General features: G+C 41.0%; 1 protein-coding gene across 1 annotated transcript in view; it reads left to right on the plus strand.

The window, feature by feature from the left end:
- The first annotated feature begins 10,491 nt into the window (after positions 1-10,491).
- MSH2 (mutS homolog 2) overlaps positions 10,492-18,654 on the plus strand; it is an 81,164-nt gene continuing 73,001 nt past the window's right edge. Inside the window, exon 1 of the mRNA XM_019415390.2 lies at positions 10,492-10,778. Within this exon, the coding sequence (XP_019270935.2) occupies positions 10,568-10,778 (211 nt within the window). The 5' untranslated portion in view covers positions 10,492-10,567. The remainder of the gene's footprint in view (positions 10,779-18,654) is intronic.

Raw genomic sequence — 18,654 nt, forward strand, 5'->3', positions numbered from 1 at the left:
AGGCAGTAATTAAGGCACATTCTTCAATCCCATGCCTTCAAGTGTCTGTCCTCTTTTGAAGCTATACTTCTAAAGACAACACTGACTACTAATTGCCAATGGCCTTTTTTCCCCAGTGTTTAATCATGTGATTCCTCCACAGCTTATCACTATGACTGTCCCATTTCTTAGTATGTTGCTTACAGATTTTCTTCTTTGGCATAACTGGCATTAGTCTCCCCTGGTTGTTTTCATCTTCTACTGACTCTGAAGTACTGATCCAGGATTTAGCCTTAGTATTTTCTACTCCTGTGGATGTGATCTATTTAAAAACTGTGCCTTTTCTTCTGTTAATCTGCCTTCTGTCGATTTAATTCACACACTCCCAAGAACTGAACCTAACAGGGTAGAGGAAAGTTTCTCAACAAATATAACAGTTAATAATAGATACAACATAATTTCACAACTCTTTTCTGTCATCCTGAAACATGGCCCCCAAGCCCTCTAAACATTCCCACTGACCTCCCTAAAAAGCTACCATTCCTTCTCTCTTTCATATCAAACTTTTAATTTTTTAAAATGTTTTAAAATTTTAATTTCAGTATAGTCAACGTACAACTTTATATTAGTTTCAGGTGTAAAATAATCCTATTACTCAGTGCTCACCACAATAAGTGTACTCTTTATTTTTAGGTTATCTCCATACCCAACATGGGGCTTGAACTCAGGACCCCGACATCAAGAGTTACATGCTCCTCCAACTGAGGCAGCCAGGCACCCCACAATAAGTGTACTCTTAATCCCCGTCACCTATTTCATTCATCCCCCCACTCCCTCCCCTCTGGTAGCCATCTGTTTGTGATCTAAAGTTAAGAGTCTGTTTTTTGGTTTGTTTCTTTTTTTCTGCTTTGATCATTTGTTTTGTTTCTGAAATTTCACACTTAAGTGAAATCATAGGGTATTTGTCTTTCTCTGACTTATTTCACCTAGCATACTCTGGATCCATCCGTGTTGTTGCAAATGGCAAGATTTTATTCTTTTGTATTGCTAATATTCCATTTTGTGTGTGTGTGTGTGTGTACATATACATAACCACCACTTCTTTATCCATTCATCAGTTGATGGACACTTGGGCTGTTTCCATAATTTGGCTATTGTTGGTAATGTTGTGATAAACATAAGGATGTATACATCCTTTTGAATAGTGGTTTTGTATTTTGGGGGTAGTAGTGTGATTACTGGATTGTAGGGTAGTTCTATTTCTCCTATCCAAGTACTAACCAGGCCCAACCCTGCTTACCTTCTGAGATCAGACGAGATTGGGCACGTTCGGGGTGGTATGGCCATAGACTGGGTACTTCTATTTCTAATTTTTTGAAAAACCATAACTGTCTTCCACAGTATTTGCACCAGTTTGCAGTCCCACCAACAGTGCTTATGGGTTCCTTTCTTCTTCACATCCTTGCTAACACTTGTTTCCTGTGTTTTTGATTTGAGCCATTCTGACAGGTGCGAGGTGATATCTCACTGTTTTGATTTGCATTTCCCTGATGATGAGTGATGTTGAACATCTTTTCCTACGTCTGTTGGCCATCTGAATGTCTTCTTTGGAGAAATGTCTGTTCATGTCTTCTGCCCACTTTTAAATTGGATTCTTAGGGTTTTTTGGTGTTGAGTTATTTAAGTTGTTTATATATTTTGGATACTAACCTTTTATTGGATATCATTTGCATCTTCTCCTATTCAGTAGATTGTCTTTTGGTTTTGTTGGTAGTTTCCTTTGCTGTGCAGAAGCTTTTTAGTTTGATGTAGTCCTGATAGTTTATTTTTGCTTTTGTTTTCCTTGGCTGAGGAGACATATCTAGAAAAATGCTGTTACAGCCCATGTCAGAGAAATTACTGTCTATGCTCTCTTCTAGGATTTTTGTGGTTTCAGGTGTCACATTTAGGTCCTTAATCCATCTTGAGTTTATTTTGTGTATGGTGTAAGGTATTGGTCCAGTTTCATTCTTTTGCATCTCCAGTTTTCCCAACACCGTTTGTTGAAGAGACTTTTTCCCATTGCATATTCTTGCCTCTTTATCGAAGAGTGACCATACAATCATGGGTTCATTTCTGGACTTTCTATTCTGTTCCAATGATCAATGTGTATTTTGTGCAAATACCATACCGTTTTGATTACTATAGCTTTGTAGTATAACTTGAAATCTGGAATTGTGATACCTCCAGCTTTGTTTTTCTTTTTCAAGATTGCTTTGGCTATTCAGGGTCTTTTGTGGTTCTATACAAATTTCATGATTGTTTGTTCTAGTTCTGAAAAAAATGCTATTGATATTTTGATAGGGATTGCATTAAATTTGTTAATTGCTTTGGGTAATAGTAGATTACTTGTATTTGTCTTCTTTCCAGATTTTTTCTTGTGGTTGATTTCTAGTTTCATTTTGTGGTTGATTTCTAGTGTTGTGGTTAGAAAAGATGCATGGTATGACTTCAATCTTGAATTTGTTCAGGTGTGTTTTGTGGCCTAAAATGTGATCCATTCTAGAGAATGTTCCATGTGCACTTGAAAAGAATGTGTACTCTGCTGTTTTAGGATGGGGTGTTCTGAATATATCTTGAAATCCATGTGTCCAATGTGTCATTCAAAGCCACTGTTTCCTTGTTGATTTTCTGTTTGGATGAGCTGTCTATTGATGTAAGTGGGGTGTTAAAGCCCCCACTATTATTGTATTACTATCAATTACTTTATGTTCATTATTAACTGCTTTCTGTATTTGGGTGCTTTCAAGTTGGGTGCATAAATGGGTATAATTTTTGTATCTTTTTGTTGGATTGTTCTGTTTATGATTATATAGTGTTATTCTTTGTCTCTTGTTACAGTCTTTGTTTTACAGTCTATTTTGTCTGATATAAATATTGCTACCCTGGTTTTCTTTTCACTTCTGGTTGCATAACAAATGCTTCTCCATCCCTTCACTTTCAATGTACATGTGCCTTTAGGTCTGAAATGAGTTTTATAGGCAGCATATAGATAGGTCTTATTATTATTATTATTAAATCTATTCTGTTGCCTTATGTCTTTTGATTGGAGAATTTAGTCCATTTACATTCAAAGTAATCATTGATTAAGTATGGATTTATTGCCATTTTGTTACTTGTTTTATGGTTGTTTTTGTAGTTCTTCTCTGTTCCTTTCTTCAGTTGCTCTCTTCTCATGATTAATTGGCTTTCTTTAGTGATATACTCGGATTCCTTTCTCTTTATTTTTTGCAGATCTATAACTGGGTTTTTGGTTTTTTAAATTTTTTTTTAACACTTATTCATCTTTGAGAGACAGAGAGAGAGAGAGAGAGCATGAGTGGGGGAGAGGCAGAGAGAGAGGGAAACACATAATCTGAAGCAGGTTCCAGGCTCTGAGCTGTCAGCACAGAGCCGGACACAGGACTCAAACCTACAGACTGTGAGATTATGACTTGAGCTGAAGTCGGATGCCTAACCAACTGAGCCACCAAGGTACCCCTATAACTGGGTTTTTGATTGATTAGGTTTATATGTAACATCTTCTGCATAGAGCAGTCTATATTAAGTTGATGGTAGCTTAAGTTTGAACCCATTCTTTACTCCTCTTCTCCCCACCTTTTGGGTATATGGTGTCATATTTTATATCCTTTTATGTTGTGAGATGGATATACTTATTTTTACTGCTTTTGTGCTCCCTACTTTTCTTACTTTTACTTATGGTCTTTCCACTCAAAGAGTCCCCTTTAATATTTCTTGTAGAGCTAGTTGAGTGGTCCTGAATTTCTTTAATTTTTCTTCCTCTGGAAAACTCTTTATCTCTCCTTCTATGTGAATGATAGCGCTGCTGAATACAGTATTCTTGCCTGCAGACTTTTTTTTTTTTTTTTTTTTTGAGAGAGAGATAGAGAGAGACAGCATGAGTCAGAGAGGGGCAGAGAGAGAGAGAGAGAGAGAGAGAGAGAGAAAATCCCAAGCAAGCCCAAGAATCCTCTGTCAGCACAGAGCCCGGTGTGGGGCTGGAACTCACAAACCATGACATAATGACCCAAGACAAAATCAAGAGTAGGACACTTAATCGGCTGAGCCAGACAGGCACCCCTTGGCTGCAGAATTTTTTTTCTTTCAACACTTTGAATATATCATGCCACTCTCGTCCTGCAAAGTTTCTGCTGAAAACTCAGCTGACAGCGTTATGGGTCATGTATGTAACTGTTTTCTTTTCTCTTGCTGCTTTTTAACGTTTATTTATTTTTGAGAGAGAGAGAGAGAATGAGTGGGGGAGGGCAGAGAGCGACTGGGACAGAGGATTCGAAGTGGGCTCTTTGTTGACAGCAGAGAGCCTAATGTGGGGCTCAAACCCACAAACTGTGAGATCATGACCTGAGCCAAAGTCAGACCAACCGACTGAACCACCCAGGTGCCCCTGCTCTTGCTGCTTTTAAAATTCTCTGTTTATCATTAATTTTTGCTACTTTAATTACTATGTGTCTTAGTTTTGACCTCCTTGTGTTGATTTTGTTAGGGGTTCTCTGTGCCTCCTGGTTCTGGATTTCTGTTTTCTTCCCCAGTTTTGAGAAGTTTTCAGCTATTATTTCTTCAAGTAAGTTTTCTGCCCCATTTTCTTTCTTTTCTTCTGGGATCTCTATAATGCAAATGTTATTACACTTGATGGTGTCACTGAGTTCCTTAAGTCTATTCTCATATTGCTTAATTTTTTTTTTTTCTCTCACCTACTTAACTTGATTACTTTTCGTTACTCTGTCCTCCAGGTCTCATTCTTCTGCTTCTTCTAGTTTATTATTTATTCTATTAGTGTATTTTTTACTTCATTTATTGTGTTCTTCATCTCTGATTTGTTCTTTTTATCTCTTTGTTAAGGATGTCATTGAAGTCCCTCTTAAATCCAGTGAGTATCTTTATGATCATTACTTTAAATTTTCTATCAGGCATTATTACTTGTTTTCATTTCACTTAGGTCTCTTACTGTTACTTGGTACTGTTTTTACATTTGGGATATATGCCTCTGTGTCCTCATTTTGTCTAACTCTCTGTGTCTGTTTTTTATCAAACTTTTTAAAAGATTTTATTTTTAAGTAATCTCTACACCAGATGTGGGGCTTGAACTCACAACTCCACAATCAAGAGTCACATGCCCTACTGACTGAGCCAGCCAGGCACCCCATCAAACTTCTAAAACAACAAGCACATCTTGCTTTCAGAATGAACTCTTCAATCCATAGAGCTTCTGTTCTCCACAGTAACTAACCAAAGAGCTTTCTCCAAAACCAGTGACTTCTTTGGGTCCTTTGTCCACTTTTAAATTGGTTTATTTATCTTTTTATTATTGAAATGTAAGATTTCTTTATATATCTGGATACAAGTCCCTTTGGATATATGATCTGCAAATGGTTTCTCAGAAGAACATTCAGAAAACATGAAAAGGTGCTTAATATCGGTAGTCATTAGGGGAATGAAAATCTAAATCACAACCACAGTAAGATACCTTTTTTTTTTTGAAGCAACAAAACGTTCTAAAGTTAGATTGTGGTGATGGTTATACAACTCCTGATAATATAATCATATGCTTTATTTTTTTTTTTTAATAGGTTCCACACACAATGTGAGGCTTGAACTCATGATCCTGATATCAAGAGTCACATGCTCCAGGGGCACCTGGGTGGCTCAGTTGGTTGAGTGGCCAACTTCGGCTCAGGTCATGATCTCCAATTCATGGGTTTGAGCCCTGCAATAGCGAATTACATGGCTATACCATATTTTATATATACATTCATCAGTTGCTCCGAAGCAGTCACTACTTTTATTACCAAATAATATCGAGTTGCATGGCTATACCATATTTATTCATTCATCAGACTGCTCTGAAGATGTCTCCCTCTCTCTGTGTCTCCCTCTCTCTCTCAATTGTTAAATTAACAATAATAATTTACTTTTAAGGTTAAAGCACCTTAACGTACACAATACTTTTCTATACTTGGTTGTTTTAAAATCGTAATTATTATTTCTTTAATGAGCCTCTTTGTTAGTACATATGCTTTTTTACCCAACACTTATTCTGACTGTAAAAAGAAAATAGTCATTATTGTGAATTTGGAAAATATATGAGAAAATTTAAAAAAACCTGTTGGGGTCATGATTTTTTGCACCCTATCAGTCATGTCATGTCTTCCAGTTATATTTGTATGAAAGTTCTCTTGCCAGTTATTTTTAGAAATGCATAGTTTCCTATGTAGGACTGGAAAACATATGAAATTTCTGTAAGATGCCACTATTTGACATAACTTTAGAAATTTATCATAAATATTGTTGGGGAGAAGGAAATTACTTCCTTTATTCTCAGAAGTTCTTCTGGTCGGATTAATAATTGACACAGATTAACAGAAGAAAAAAACAAAATTACATGGGCACAGAGATTCAATAAAAAAACTGAGACCAAAGGAAATGACAAATGTATGCAGTGTTTATACATTTTAGACAAAGAAACATAAATCTGTGAGGAATTGACAGGACAAAGAAAACATGTTTGGGAGTTTCAATTAGTAAAGGAATTCTAACCAGAATTTGGGCTGGGGTAGTAAATTAGTAAAAACGACAAGATTTGTTTATATAGGCTTCTTCCGCCCTGAATTCCCACCTCTGGTGATACGGATGCTACTCTCAGTCTCCAGGTGATGTGGGGGGCACCTTTCACATGGGAGACTTATTTCCTGCATTCAGGGAGATAAAGGGTCAAGAGGCCCTTCTTGCATTGCTGCTTTTTCAGTAACTTCAATTTAAAGCAATCAACATTCCACTGTGGCATATCTTGGGGCAGACTGCACTGAGCTCCAACAACATTGAATCCATGCACATGACTTAAAAAAAAAAAGATGCTCTTGGGGCGCCTGGGTGGTTCAGTTGGTTAAGCGTCCAACTTTAACTTTGGCTCAGGTCATGATTTCAGGGTTCGTGAGTTTGAGCCCCACGCCGGGCTCCGTGCTGACAGCTCAGAGCCTGGAGCCTGCTTGAGATTTTGTGTCTCCTCTCCCTGCCCCTCCCATTTGCAGCCTCTCAAAAGTAAACAATAAACATTTAAAACAAGATTAAAAAAATAAATAAAAAGATGCTTTTAAGACAAACTCTTAGACAAATTCATTACAAGTGCATGTCAAAGTTTTATTTCAAGCTTGTGTTTAAACAGGTTAATTTAAAGAACCCACTTCTTGGGGCACCTGGCTGGCTCAGTGGGAAGAGCATGCAACTCTTGATCTCGGGGTTGTGAGTCTGAGCTCAATCCTCTTCTCAAAGACATTTTGTAGGGGAATGTCTGGATGGCTCAGTCGGTTAAACATTTAACTTTGGCTCAGGTCATGGTCTCTCAGTCAGTGGGTTCAAGCCCCACATCTGGCTCTCTTCTGTCAGCACAGGACCTGCTTCGGATCCTCTGTCCCCCTCTATCTCTGCCCCTCCCCTGGTGTATGCTCTCTCTCTCTCTCAAAAATAAATAAACGTTAAAAAAAAAAGACACTTTGTAGGAAAAAAGCATGTTAGGATCATTGTTATTAGCCTGGATACAAAGCAAAGGATCATTAGGTATCTTCTATGTTTTGTTAAAAGTCACTGTCCTCTGCCGAGGCTGATAGTCCTCTGGAGGAATTTTCTGGACTTTATGCCCATTATAGTCTCTCAGAAATGGTTTTAATGGGTGCCTGGGTGGCTCAGTCAGTTGAATGTCCAACTTCAGCTCAGGTCATGAGTTTACAGTTCATGAGTTAAAGCCCCACATAGGACTCTGTGCTGACAGTGCAGACCCTGCTTGGGATTCTTTCTGTCTCCCTCTCTCTCTCTACTCTACCTGAATTTTCTTTCTCTCAAAATAAATAAATACACTTAAAAAAGAAACAAAGAAATGGTAATAATGTCTCAAAAAGAATGGCTAAAGACATCAGACTATAAAACTCAGGTTTCAAACACATTATCTTTTTCAGAACTGCTGGTAGAACTCCCCCTGCCCAGGAGCAACCACCACGGTTATGGTCTTTAGAAGGCTCACGCTTTGGAGATCCATCTTGATTAGCATGGTGCTTCACCCCTAAACTGTACAAATATTCTGAAATGGGGCTTTAGCTCACAATCTAGAGTGGATTTTTTCCAATTTTATTTTTTAAAATTTATATCCATATTAGTTAGCATGTAGTGCAACAATGATTTCAGGAGTAGATTCCTTAGTGCCCCTTACCCATTTAGCCCATCCCCCCTCCCACACCCCCTTCCAGTAACCCTCTGTTCTCCATATTTATGAGTCTCTTCTGTTTTATCCCCCTCCCTGTTTTTATGTTATTTTTGTTTCCCTTCCCTTATGTTCATTTGTTTTGTCTCTTAAAGTCCTCATATGAGTGAAGTCATATGACATTTGTCTTTCTCTGACTAATTTCACTTAGCATAATAGCCTCCAGTTCCATCCACGTAGTTGCAAATGGCAAGATTTCATTCTTTTTGATTGCCGAGTAATACCCCTTGTATCTATATACCACATCTTCTTTATCCATTCATCCATCGATGGACATTTGGGCTCTTTCCATACTTTGGCTATTGTTGACAGTGCATACCCAATAGGTGCCAGGCCTTATGGCACACAGACGGTTAAGCATACAGAATTTGGAACAAGACAGAACTGTATTACTTACTACCAGCTCTGTAATCTTGGGCCAGGTACTTCACATCTCCAAGTTTCCATTGCTTCATTGTAAAATAAGAATAACAATAGTACCTAATACCTAGCGTTTCAAAGATTAAAAGAGTTAACACATGTAAAAATAAGGAAGACACCTGTCAGTGAATGGTGATGAACATTAGTCATTATCATTAACTATAAAAACTCATTGGTGTCCTTTCCAGGTGTTTAGTAAAAGAAGTGAACAGGTATTATAAAACAATGCAGAAAATATTATAATATGAATAAGGTGGTAGGTACTCCAGAAGATAACGCAACTGATGACACCTGCAGAAACTGGGCAGGTTGGACTGAGGAGACATTTGGGATCGAAGACAAAATGATGACTGGGAATTTGCTACACAGACAGGAAAGGGCCATTCTGGAGCAGAGAGACAAGTTTGTGTTGAAGCCACAACCCTTGACAGGTAAAGGAAATTTAATTATTAAGTAAGCTCTGTGCCCAATGTGGGGCTTGAACTCAGGACCCTGAGGTCAAGAGTCTCGGGCTCTACGGACTAGGCGCCCTAGAAGAGGAATTTACTGGCCCAGATAACAGACCTGGGGTGAGAGGCGAGAGCACTGCAGGCTGAGGGAGATGTTAAGTCTGTGGGAAAATTAGTCAGCAGAGATCCAAACTTTTTCTGTTTTCCAAGATATTTGAATTTTAACTGTAGGCCACTGGTTTCAAAACATTGTCGGGAATACCCAAGGATGTTTTTAAAAAGATCCCAAAACTCCACCTTCATAAATTCCAAGCTTTTGTATGTGGATGTGGCCCAGGTATATCTTTGAAAAGCCCCTGGAGTAATTCTGCAGTTGAATCAGGGTTGGAGCTGCTTCCTTGGGTAAAGAGTGAGCCAAACAGGAGAGTAGATACCTTTCCTAAGGCAGGTAACTGTGCAGGATGCGTTCTGACCTCCTTCAGATCTTTGCTCAACATTAAAAAAAATTTCACCCCATCTTTATTTTCCACCTATACAGTTATCTTCTAACAATTTTCTTACTATAAATTTACTTATCATCTGAATTCATTCATGAGAATACAAACTGAACAAAGGCAGTGGTTTTTCTCTTTCCATTTCTAGTGATCCTCAGATTCTAGAAGAGGCTGGCACATAGAAGGCCACATAAATGTTTTTAAATGAATGAATCAGTCAAGGAGAAACGAGAAAGAATATGGCTAGTATAGAACAATAAGGAGGTTGTGGAAGAAACCTGTAATCTTGATGTTGGCAGTTTGCTTAAAAAGGAAAAGGGAGACAGGGAAAGAGGGGTGGTTTTATTTTTTAATTTCAGTATAACTCCAGTGTTATGTTAGTTACAAGTGTACAATATAATGATTCAACGATTCTAAGCATTACTCCCTGCTCAGAGAGAGGTGCAGTTAAAAAAAAATGTATTAGGACGGGAAGAAAGGCTAGTTTTTCCTTGTTTTCAAGTTTCTTTCTGATCTCACTCATACTTCCGGGTTCATAATAAACTCAAGAGAGCCAAAACGTCCCACCCGGCCGCCTTCCCTAGTTATCTATCCACCTGGATTCCTTTCAGATGCAGCAGAAAAAGTCACCAGCACCTGAAATCTTTTAACGATGGCTGTCTGCCAGGGTCGGCGCGCGACCTAGGCTCAAGCATGCGCAGTAGACAGTTACCAGCGTGCGCGGGAAGCTGGGCCGCGTCCGTTTGTGATTGGCTGCCGCAGCGGACTCCCACCCACCGAAATGCAGCGCTCGGTGCTGATTGGGTGACTCCGCAGAGGCCGGACGTCGCACGGGAGGGAGGGAAGGGAGGCGGGAAACAGCTTAGCGGGTGCGGGGTCGCGCAGTTTTTTCTGGCAGGCGGTGGAGAGTTTCCGAAATGGCGGTGCTGCCGAAGGAGACGCTGCAGCTGGAGAGCGCGGCCGAGATCGGCTTCGTGCGCTTCTTCCAGACCATGCCGGAGAAGCCGACCACCACGGTGCGCCTCTTCGACCGGGGCGACTTCTACACGGCGCACCACGAGGACGCGCTGCTGGCCGCCCGAGAAGTGTTCAAGACCCAGGGGGTGGTCAAGTACATAGGGCCGCCAGGTGAGGGCGGGGACGGCGCGGGCTCGGGGGGACCCCGCGGAGGGGGCTCCTTTCAGGCAATGGGCGGCGTGCGATTCTTGGGCGAGGAGGCACGGGGGCGGAGACGGCGGTGCCTCCCGGGGATGGCGCTTTCTGCGGCCGCTGCCTGGCCAAGTGAGGCGCCACCCGCCCCTGCCCTGCGTCCGTCCTGAGTCTGTCCCTCTGCAGCGGCCCTAGACCTGAACTAACAACGGACACGGGGAGAACGGACACGGAGAGAGCGTCCCGGCTGCCAGGCGTTGGGCGAGGCGTTTTAATACATTGTTCTTTCTTGATCCCCTGCAGTCGCGTGGGTGTCTGCCCGCCGCCCCGCCTTGGCCCTGTGGATCTTCTCGCAACTCCCGACCAGGAGTTAGATTTAAAATAGAAGGTGGTCTGGGAAACCGTTTTATGTCACCAGTGTGATTTTGCCCACACGCAGTGCAGGGATCTGGAATGGGTTACTGTTGATGGGCAGGAACTGTTGCCAAGTGGTCAGAACCTCGCTTCGAGCCAGATTGCCTGGATTCAAGTCGCGATCCTCCACTTAATAGCTGTGTGACCTTGGTCTAGTCACGTATGTCTGTGCCTCAATTCGTCACTCCATGTCCTCTGTAATCCCAGCCCCATCTCTCCAGCATCATCTCTCCCTCTAAGGCTACATACAAACTTCTCACCCTATGTGAGCTGTATGTTCTAGATGTTGTGTGTTGATCTTTACTGCCTGGCTCCATTTTGATGATGGAAAGAGCATTCTGGCAGGAGTGAGGAGTCGTAGCTTCTAGTGCTACTTTTGTCACATGCAGATGGGATGTTATTGACAAAAAGGATGTTTCATTCCTTAGACAAAAATTTGTTGAGTGCTGCTGTATCACGCAGGGTTATGGACACTGGGAAAGACAGTATCCCTGCCTTCACAGAGATCTTTCTGGTGGAGAGCAAGGCAGAAATAACAATTCACTGAGAAAAATTGTGGAGGTGTGCTCCGTAGCAAGTTGAAGTGACAAAGAGGCAGGAATGCCAAAGATTGGAGACCTCAGAAGCACTGCACGAGAAGCTGAATTTCACTTGAGTCTTGAAGGACCGGGTGTTTGCAGCGGAGAGGATCTGAAAAGAGGCAGATTGCTGTTGCTAGAGCAGAAAACCCTGAGGAGGGTGGCTCAGGTGGATGGGATCAGATGATGAAAGGCTCTTTATGTTGTAGTGAGTTGTTGGAATTTTATGCTGTAGGTCCCTGAGAAGTTGGATGGCTTAAGTAAAAGGTGAAGTGATATGTTGGATCATTTGGCTGTAGGGTGGGGGTTGTTAGAAGGGGCAAGAGTAGAGGTGTTGGGATCAATGAAGACCAGCCAGAGATCATTATGGATGGCTTCATAGTTAACGATGGTCTAAGTTGCTTTCCAGTTTTAAAGTTTTTCCAGGCTAGTGCACTTAACTCTCTTATTTTTGTATTATGCAGTGTAGAATAGTTTAAGCATTTAAAATGATGTAAAAAGTTCTAAACATACTTGTATGTTTGTGTACATTGAATCACTGATTTTTCTATGCACCTGTTAATGATTCTAATAGTTTTTCTGTTTTATTTATTTATTTTTTATTTAAAAAAAAATTTTTTTTTTAACGTTTATTTATTTTTGAGACAGAGAGAGACAGCATGAATGGGGGAGGGTCAGAGAGAGAGAGGGAGACACAGAATCTGAAACAGGCCCCAGGCTCTGAGCCCTCAGCACAGAGCCTGACGCAGGGCTTGAACTCACGAACTGCGAGATCATGACCTGAGCAGAAGTCGGATGCTTAACCAACTGAGCCACCCAGGCGCCCCTAGTTTTTCTATTTTAGATTATGAAAGGAATAATGGATATTAAGCATTATACCCATTTATTGGGAAGGAAGTTTAGTATAAATATCCAGGAATCTTTTATACTGGAGTGTAAGCTTTTAAAAAACAAAAATTTTCCTTTTATTGCTCTTGAAGGTTGAAATGTGTTTACTGGGCACATTTCTAAGAATAGAGTAACCTAGACTGTCACCTCCTCTTAGTCATGCTGAGTATGGCATTAAGGGTGAATTTAACTTGGGGCCCCTGGGTGGCTCAGTTTGGTTAAGTGTCTGACTCTTGGTTTCTGCTCAGGTCATGATCCCATGCCATGGGTTTTTGGGATTGAGCCCCGCATCTGGTTCTGCACTGACAGCATGGAGCCTGCTTGGGATTCTCTCCCTCCTTCTCTCTGACCTCTCCTGATTGTGTGCGCGTGTATGGTCTCTCTCTAAATAAATAAACAAACTTTAAAAACAGGTGAATTTAACTTCTCAGAGATTAGCAAGTAAATGGGTTATTCCTAAGGATCTAGTTCTTATGTTAGACATTTATGCCAAATACACATTTTAGGTAAAAGATTGTCCTAATATATGTTTGTGTAGGATAATAGTTACAAAAAGATCAATCATTTGTTACTAGAAATCGGCTGAAATAACTGGAAGAGGGAGGGACTCAAAAGCAAAAATGTACTGTAGATCTTCAAAGCTGATGTCTTGCAGTTTTCACTATGCAGGATGCAGTGTAACTGAAGATCTTTTTAAATAATGTTTTATTTATTATTAAAAAAATTTTTTTTGAAGTTTATTTTGACAGACCCAGAGAGCCAGTGGGGGAGAGGCAGAGAGAATCCCAAGCAGGCTCCATACTGTCAGCCCAGAGCCCAAAATGGGGCTCGGACTCATGAACTGTGAGATCATGACCTGAGCCTAAACCAAGAGTCAGATGCTTAACTGACTGAGCCACCCAGATGCCCCTTAATGTTTTTTTTTTTAAGTTTATTTATTTATTTTGAGAGAGAGAGAGAGAGAGCATGCATGTATGCAAGGGAGGGGCAGAGAGATGAGAGAGAATCCCAAGCAGGCTCTGCACTGCCAGCACAGAGCCTGATGTGGGGCTTGAACTCATTAACTGTGAGATCATGACCTGAGCCAAAATCAAGAGTCAGATGCTTAACTGACTGAGCCACGTAGGCCTCCCAATAATGTGTCATCGTTGGTGTAAGGCTGCCAATACTTGTTTCTTGGGAGGAATTTTCCTTCAGTTTAATACTATGCATAATGTTAAAGGGTTAAAAAAACCTTTTTCTTTGTTTCTCTGTTCCACCTGGAAACCTGATCAAGTTAAGGTTAGTTATGTTTCTAGGCATCATTGCTTATTGCAGAACTGTAAGGCATGATGAGGACCACGTGTACTTGCACTCTACAAATCTTGGACCCTGTGACCTTTTCCCATATTATTGAGCAGTTGAACTTGTTTCTGACTAGAGAAAATAGAAATCATTAGACGAGAAGTCCCTCAATTTCCTGCCCTCAAACCTATACTTTAGGTAAAACAGATTTGTTGAGATATTATTAATATACAATATGATTTACACACTTAAAGTAAATAGTTCAGTTTGTTTTTATTTTTACAAATCCGTGGTTTTTGTAATAAACCATTACACATGGCACATTTTATTTATTTATATTTACTTTCTAAAGTAATGTATGTACCCAACATGGGACTCGAACTCAAGACCCTGAGATCAAGAGTCGTCTGCTCTACTGACTGAGCCAGCCAGGTGCTTCCATGGTAAATTTTAAAACATTTTTTGGGGGCGCCTGGGTGGCTCGGTCGGTTAAGCGTCTGACTTCGGCTCAGGTCATGATCTCACGGTCCATGAGTTCGAGCCCCGCGTCGGGCTCTGTGCTGACAGCTCAGAGCCTGGAGCCTGTTTCAGATTCTGTGTCTCCCTCTCTCTCTGCCCCTCCCCTGTTCATGCTCTGTCTCTCTTTGTCTCAAAAATAAAAACGTTAAAAAAATAAAATAAAAAATAAAATAAATTAAAAAAAAAACAACATTTTTTGTCAGCCCCCAAAATAAACCTGTACCTATTAGCAGTCACTCCCCACCCCTTCCACTCTCTCCTGTTCTCCCAAACCTAGGCAACCACTAACCTGCATTCTCTCTAGATTTGCTTATTCTGCACATTTCATAAAAATGGAACCATAAAATGTGTAGTCTTTCATGACTGGCTTCTTTCCCTTAGAAATATTTTCAAGATTCATCACTGCTATTAGTACTTCACTTCTTTTTATTGCCAAATAATAATCCATTCTATGGATATACTGTATCTTGTTTTTATCCATTTGCTAGTTCACAGACATTTGGGTTATTTCCTGAACCTATACTTTTTTTTAAATTTTATTCACTTTTGAGAGAGAGAGCACATGAGTGAGTGAGGTGCAGAGAGAGGGGGACAGAGAATCCTACTGACAGTGCAGAGCCCAATGTCGGGCTCAGACCCACAAACCACAAGATCATGACCTGAACCTAAATCAAGAGTTGGATGCTTAAGCTACTGAGCCACCCAGGCATCCCTTGAACCTATACTTTTTAATGTCATCTGTACCTTCTTTCCTTCCCTGTTGTGTCAGTGAGGAGGTGGCCTTTTGCTATGGTCTGGATCCCATCCCCACTTCTCAGATGTGGCTTTCTGTTGATCCTTTCTTTCTTCTGTCTGGTTCATTCTATTAGCATTTAGACTTAGTTGCATCTTCTTAGCTACTTTTGATTTTCAACATCTAGTGATAACATTATTGTAATAAAGCTCTGTGAGATGGGTTAGTACCTAGCTCCAATTTGTAGATTAGGAATCTGAATCACTGAAAAAGAAAGTTCCTTAGCCTTTTGCCTCTTTTGTTGTCAGATCTCAGCTTAGAAGGTGTCTCCTTTTGGAAGTCTTTCTTGATTCCCACGTTAAGATGGTCTGGTTAGCTGTGCCTCTTAGGTGTTCCCTGACCTGAGACTTTCTCCGTACCCTAGACACAGCATGTATTCTACCCTATTGCCCATCTATCCCAGTAGACTGAAAGCTCCTAGAGGGCAGGAACTGTGTTTTAACCAGTGTCTGCCTCTGAACCCCAGCACCTGGCACAGTGCCCACGTGTAGGAGACACATGGTAATTGTCAGCTGAATGAGGTTGGGGGCTCCAAATTATTCCTGAAGAGAAGAATCTTGTATGAACATGAGGCGGTTCCTTCTGCTGTATCCCAGGTGGAGGCTGGGTAGTTTTCTGTCCCTTATTTCATACCAGGAGGTCAATTTTACCTCCCAACTGATTAGTTGTGTTTATTTTATTTTTTTACAATGTTTATTTGTTTATTTTGAGAGAGAGAAAGCAAAAGCGTGAGCAGGGAAGGGGCAGAGAGAGAGAGAGAGAGGGAGACACAGAATCCGAAGCAGGCATCAGGCTCTGAGCTGTCAGCACAGAGCCTGACGCGGGATTCAAACTCACGAACCAGGAGATCATGACCTGAGCTGAAGTCAGGTGTTTAACCGAGTGAGCCACCCAGGCACCCCAAGTAGCTGTATTTTAGATGCCTGTCAGTAAATAAGACTTAAAATGCACTGCCACCCAGTATGTCACAAAAACTCCTTTGAGAGAAATAGTAATTTTGGAGGATAACCTTGGCGGTTGGGCAGCCCTTCTGTACCTTAGCAGTGGAGGTAGGGGAGGCCATGGGGGGAGGGGAATTACCTCATTTGTCTCTTCACCCCACCCACTCTTAAGAAATTACCACTGTTGTGAACCTGTGTTCTGTTGAATTTGTTTGTTGAAAGAGGTTGAAAGACTTGACCGGATTCCTTCTACCCAGAGCCAAGTAGATAACATTGATGTGCAAAGTAGTTGAATGTAATAGGGAGTGGTGGGGCTTGTGGATCTGAGAGTGCTTGTTCATCCGGTGATAGCATTCAATTTCAGATGCTTTAAAAACCCTGTACTGGCCAGACAGTTCTGCTGACACATCGTACTGGGTTGATGATTTAAGAGCTGTTTCAGAATTTTGCCAGACTGATGATTTTTTTTTCCCCTCTCTTAGAATTGTTTTTGCTGAGTTAGACTTTACATTTTGTCTTCTAAAATGTAAAGGAAGATTTGAAAAGCAGTATTTTTAAAATTCATTGTATTTATTGGAAGTTGCTGATAATCTTCACAGTGGTGTTTATAAGTGTCTTTGGGAGAAATTCCTCTGTGATTTTTGTGTCAGTGCTTTCCTTGAGCAAAATTTTTTTTCTTATTTTAATGATGTTTCATCATGAATAATATTACTTATGTGGAATTCAACTGGATGGGTTGGTAGGGTGACCAATCATTCTAGTTTTCTTGGGATTGAGAGGGCTCCTGGAACATGGGACTTTTAGTATTAAAAATGAGGGGGGGGGCACCTGGGTGGCTCAGTCAGTTGAGGGTCTGGCTCTTGATTTTGGCTCAGGTCATTGTCTTTTGGTTGGTGGGATTGAGCCCCATGGTTGGGCTCTGTTGATGGCGTGGAGCCTGCTTGGGATTCTCTCTCTCTCTCTCTCTCTCTCTCTCTCTCTCTCTCTCTGTCTCTGTCTCTGTCTCTGTCTCTCTGTCTGTCTCTTCCTCTCTGCCCTCCCCCCGCTCTGCCCTCCCCCCACTCATTCTCTCTCTCTCAAAATAAACAAACTTAAAAAAGAGAGGGGCGCCTGGGTGGCTCAGTCGGTTAAGTGTCCTTCAGCTTATGTCATGATCTCACAGTCCGTGAGTTCAAGCCCTGTGGTCAGCTCTGTGCTGACAGCCTGGAGCCTGCTTCGGATTCTGTGTCTCCCTCTCTCTCTCTGCCCCTCCCCCACCTGCATTCTGTCTCTCTCTGTCTCTCAAAAACGAATAATGTTAAAAAAAAAAAAATTAAAAAAACAAAACACCAGAGAGTTTTGGGCAAAGTGGAATGAGTGCTAGGCAAAACCAGGAAATAATTTAAATGGGACCTACCATTCCACTCAGGTTCTCATCGAGAGTGAGTGTTAGTTGGGAGATGTGAGTCTGTTGCAGGCTGGAGGCCTTCGTTTTGGAGGATGCCTCTGAGAAGTGTGAGTACAGGCTTTGTTGAATGGGAGTATAGAGTAAACATAATTTTCATGCAACTTGCTTTCTAAATGCAAGCTAGAGAAACAGCAATCTATTCAAGTCTAAGAAAAATGTGACTGAGTTGAAGACTGGTGGCCTAAATAGTGTTTTGCTCTAAGTTTGAACTGATTGCCTGTATTTTAAACATTGGGACATTTCATGAAAAAAAATCATATTTTGAGTGGCTTTTGAAAAGTCTGCCCAGTTGAAAACTCTGGGTGTGAATATACCCGCAGCAAAGCAGTGGGTTTGGAGCTGAGTGGCTGCTCTCTGATGTGTTCCAGATTCCTCCTTTACTCTCCTGTGCTTTCCTTGTTTTGTCACGGTTCCCACCACTCTATATGATCTCTTTTGAAGCCACTTGTCATGTCAGCTCTGTTGTTCTCTTCCTTTGGCTTCCTTTGCTCATTTGATACCTGGCCTGGTCCCTGTAAATACTTGTTTGTCAGTCCTGGATGAGATCACGAAGAATGTTCTAGGGAAGAACCTTAGGCAAGATTTGAGCCCTTTTTCAGGGTGGCAGACAGTGGGGATTATACTAATAACTTATAACTAATACTAGTACTTATAACTAATGAAGAAATGTTGGGAATGTTACCTGTGTTTAGGTGTACAAAACAGTTGAATTATGTCATTTAATCTTCATGCTTATTTGTATTTGATAGTTATACTTGACATGATCTATTATTTAAAAGAAATTTTAAAAAAATTTTTATTTATTTTTGATAGAGACAGAGTGTGAGCTGGGGAGGGACAGAGAGAGAGGGAGACATAGAATCCGAAACAGGCTCCAGACTCTGAGCTGTCAGCACAGAGCCCAACATGGGGCTTGAACCCAGGAACTGTGAGATCATGACCTGAGCAGAAGTCGGATGCTTAACTGACTGAGCCACCCATGCATCCCTAT

The sequence above is a fragment of the Panthera pardus genome, unplaced genomic scaffold (genome assembly GCF_024362965.1).
Source record: "Panthera pardus isolate Hobbes unplaced genomic scaffold, ASM2436296v1 HiC_scaffold_25, whole genome shotgun sequence".
NCBI classification, from domain to species: Eukaryota; Metazoa; Chordata; class Mammalia; order Carnivora; family Felidae; genus Panthera; species Panthera pardus.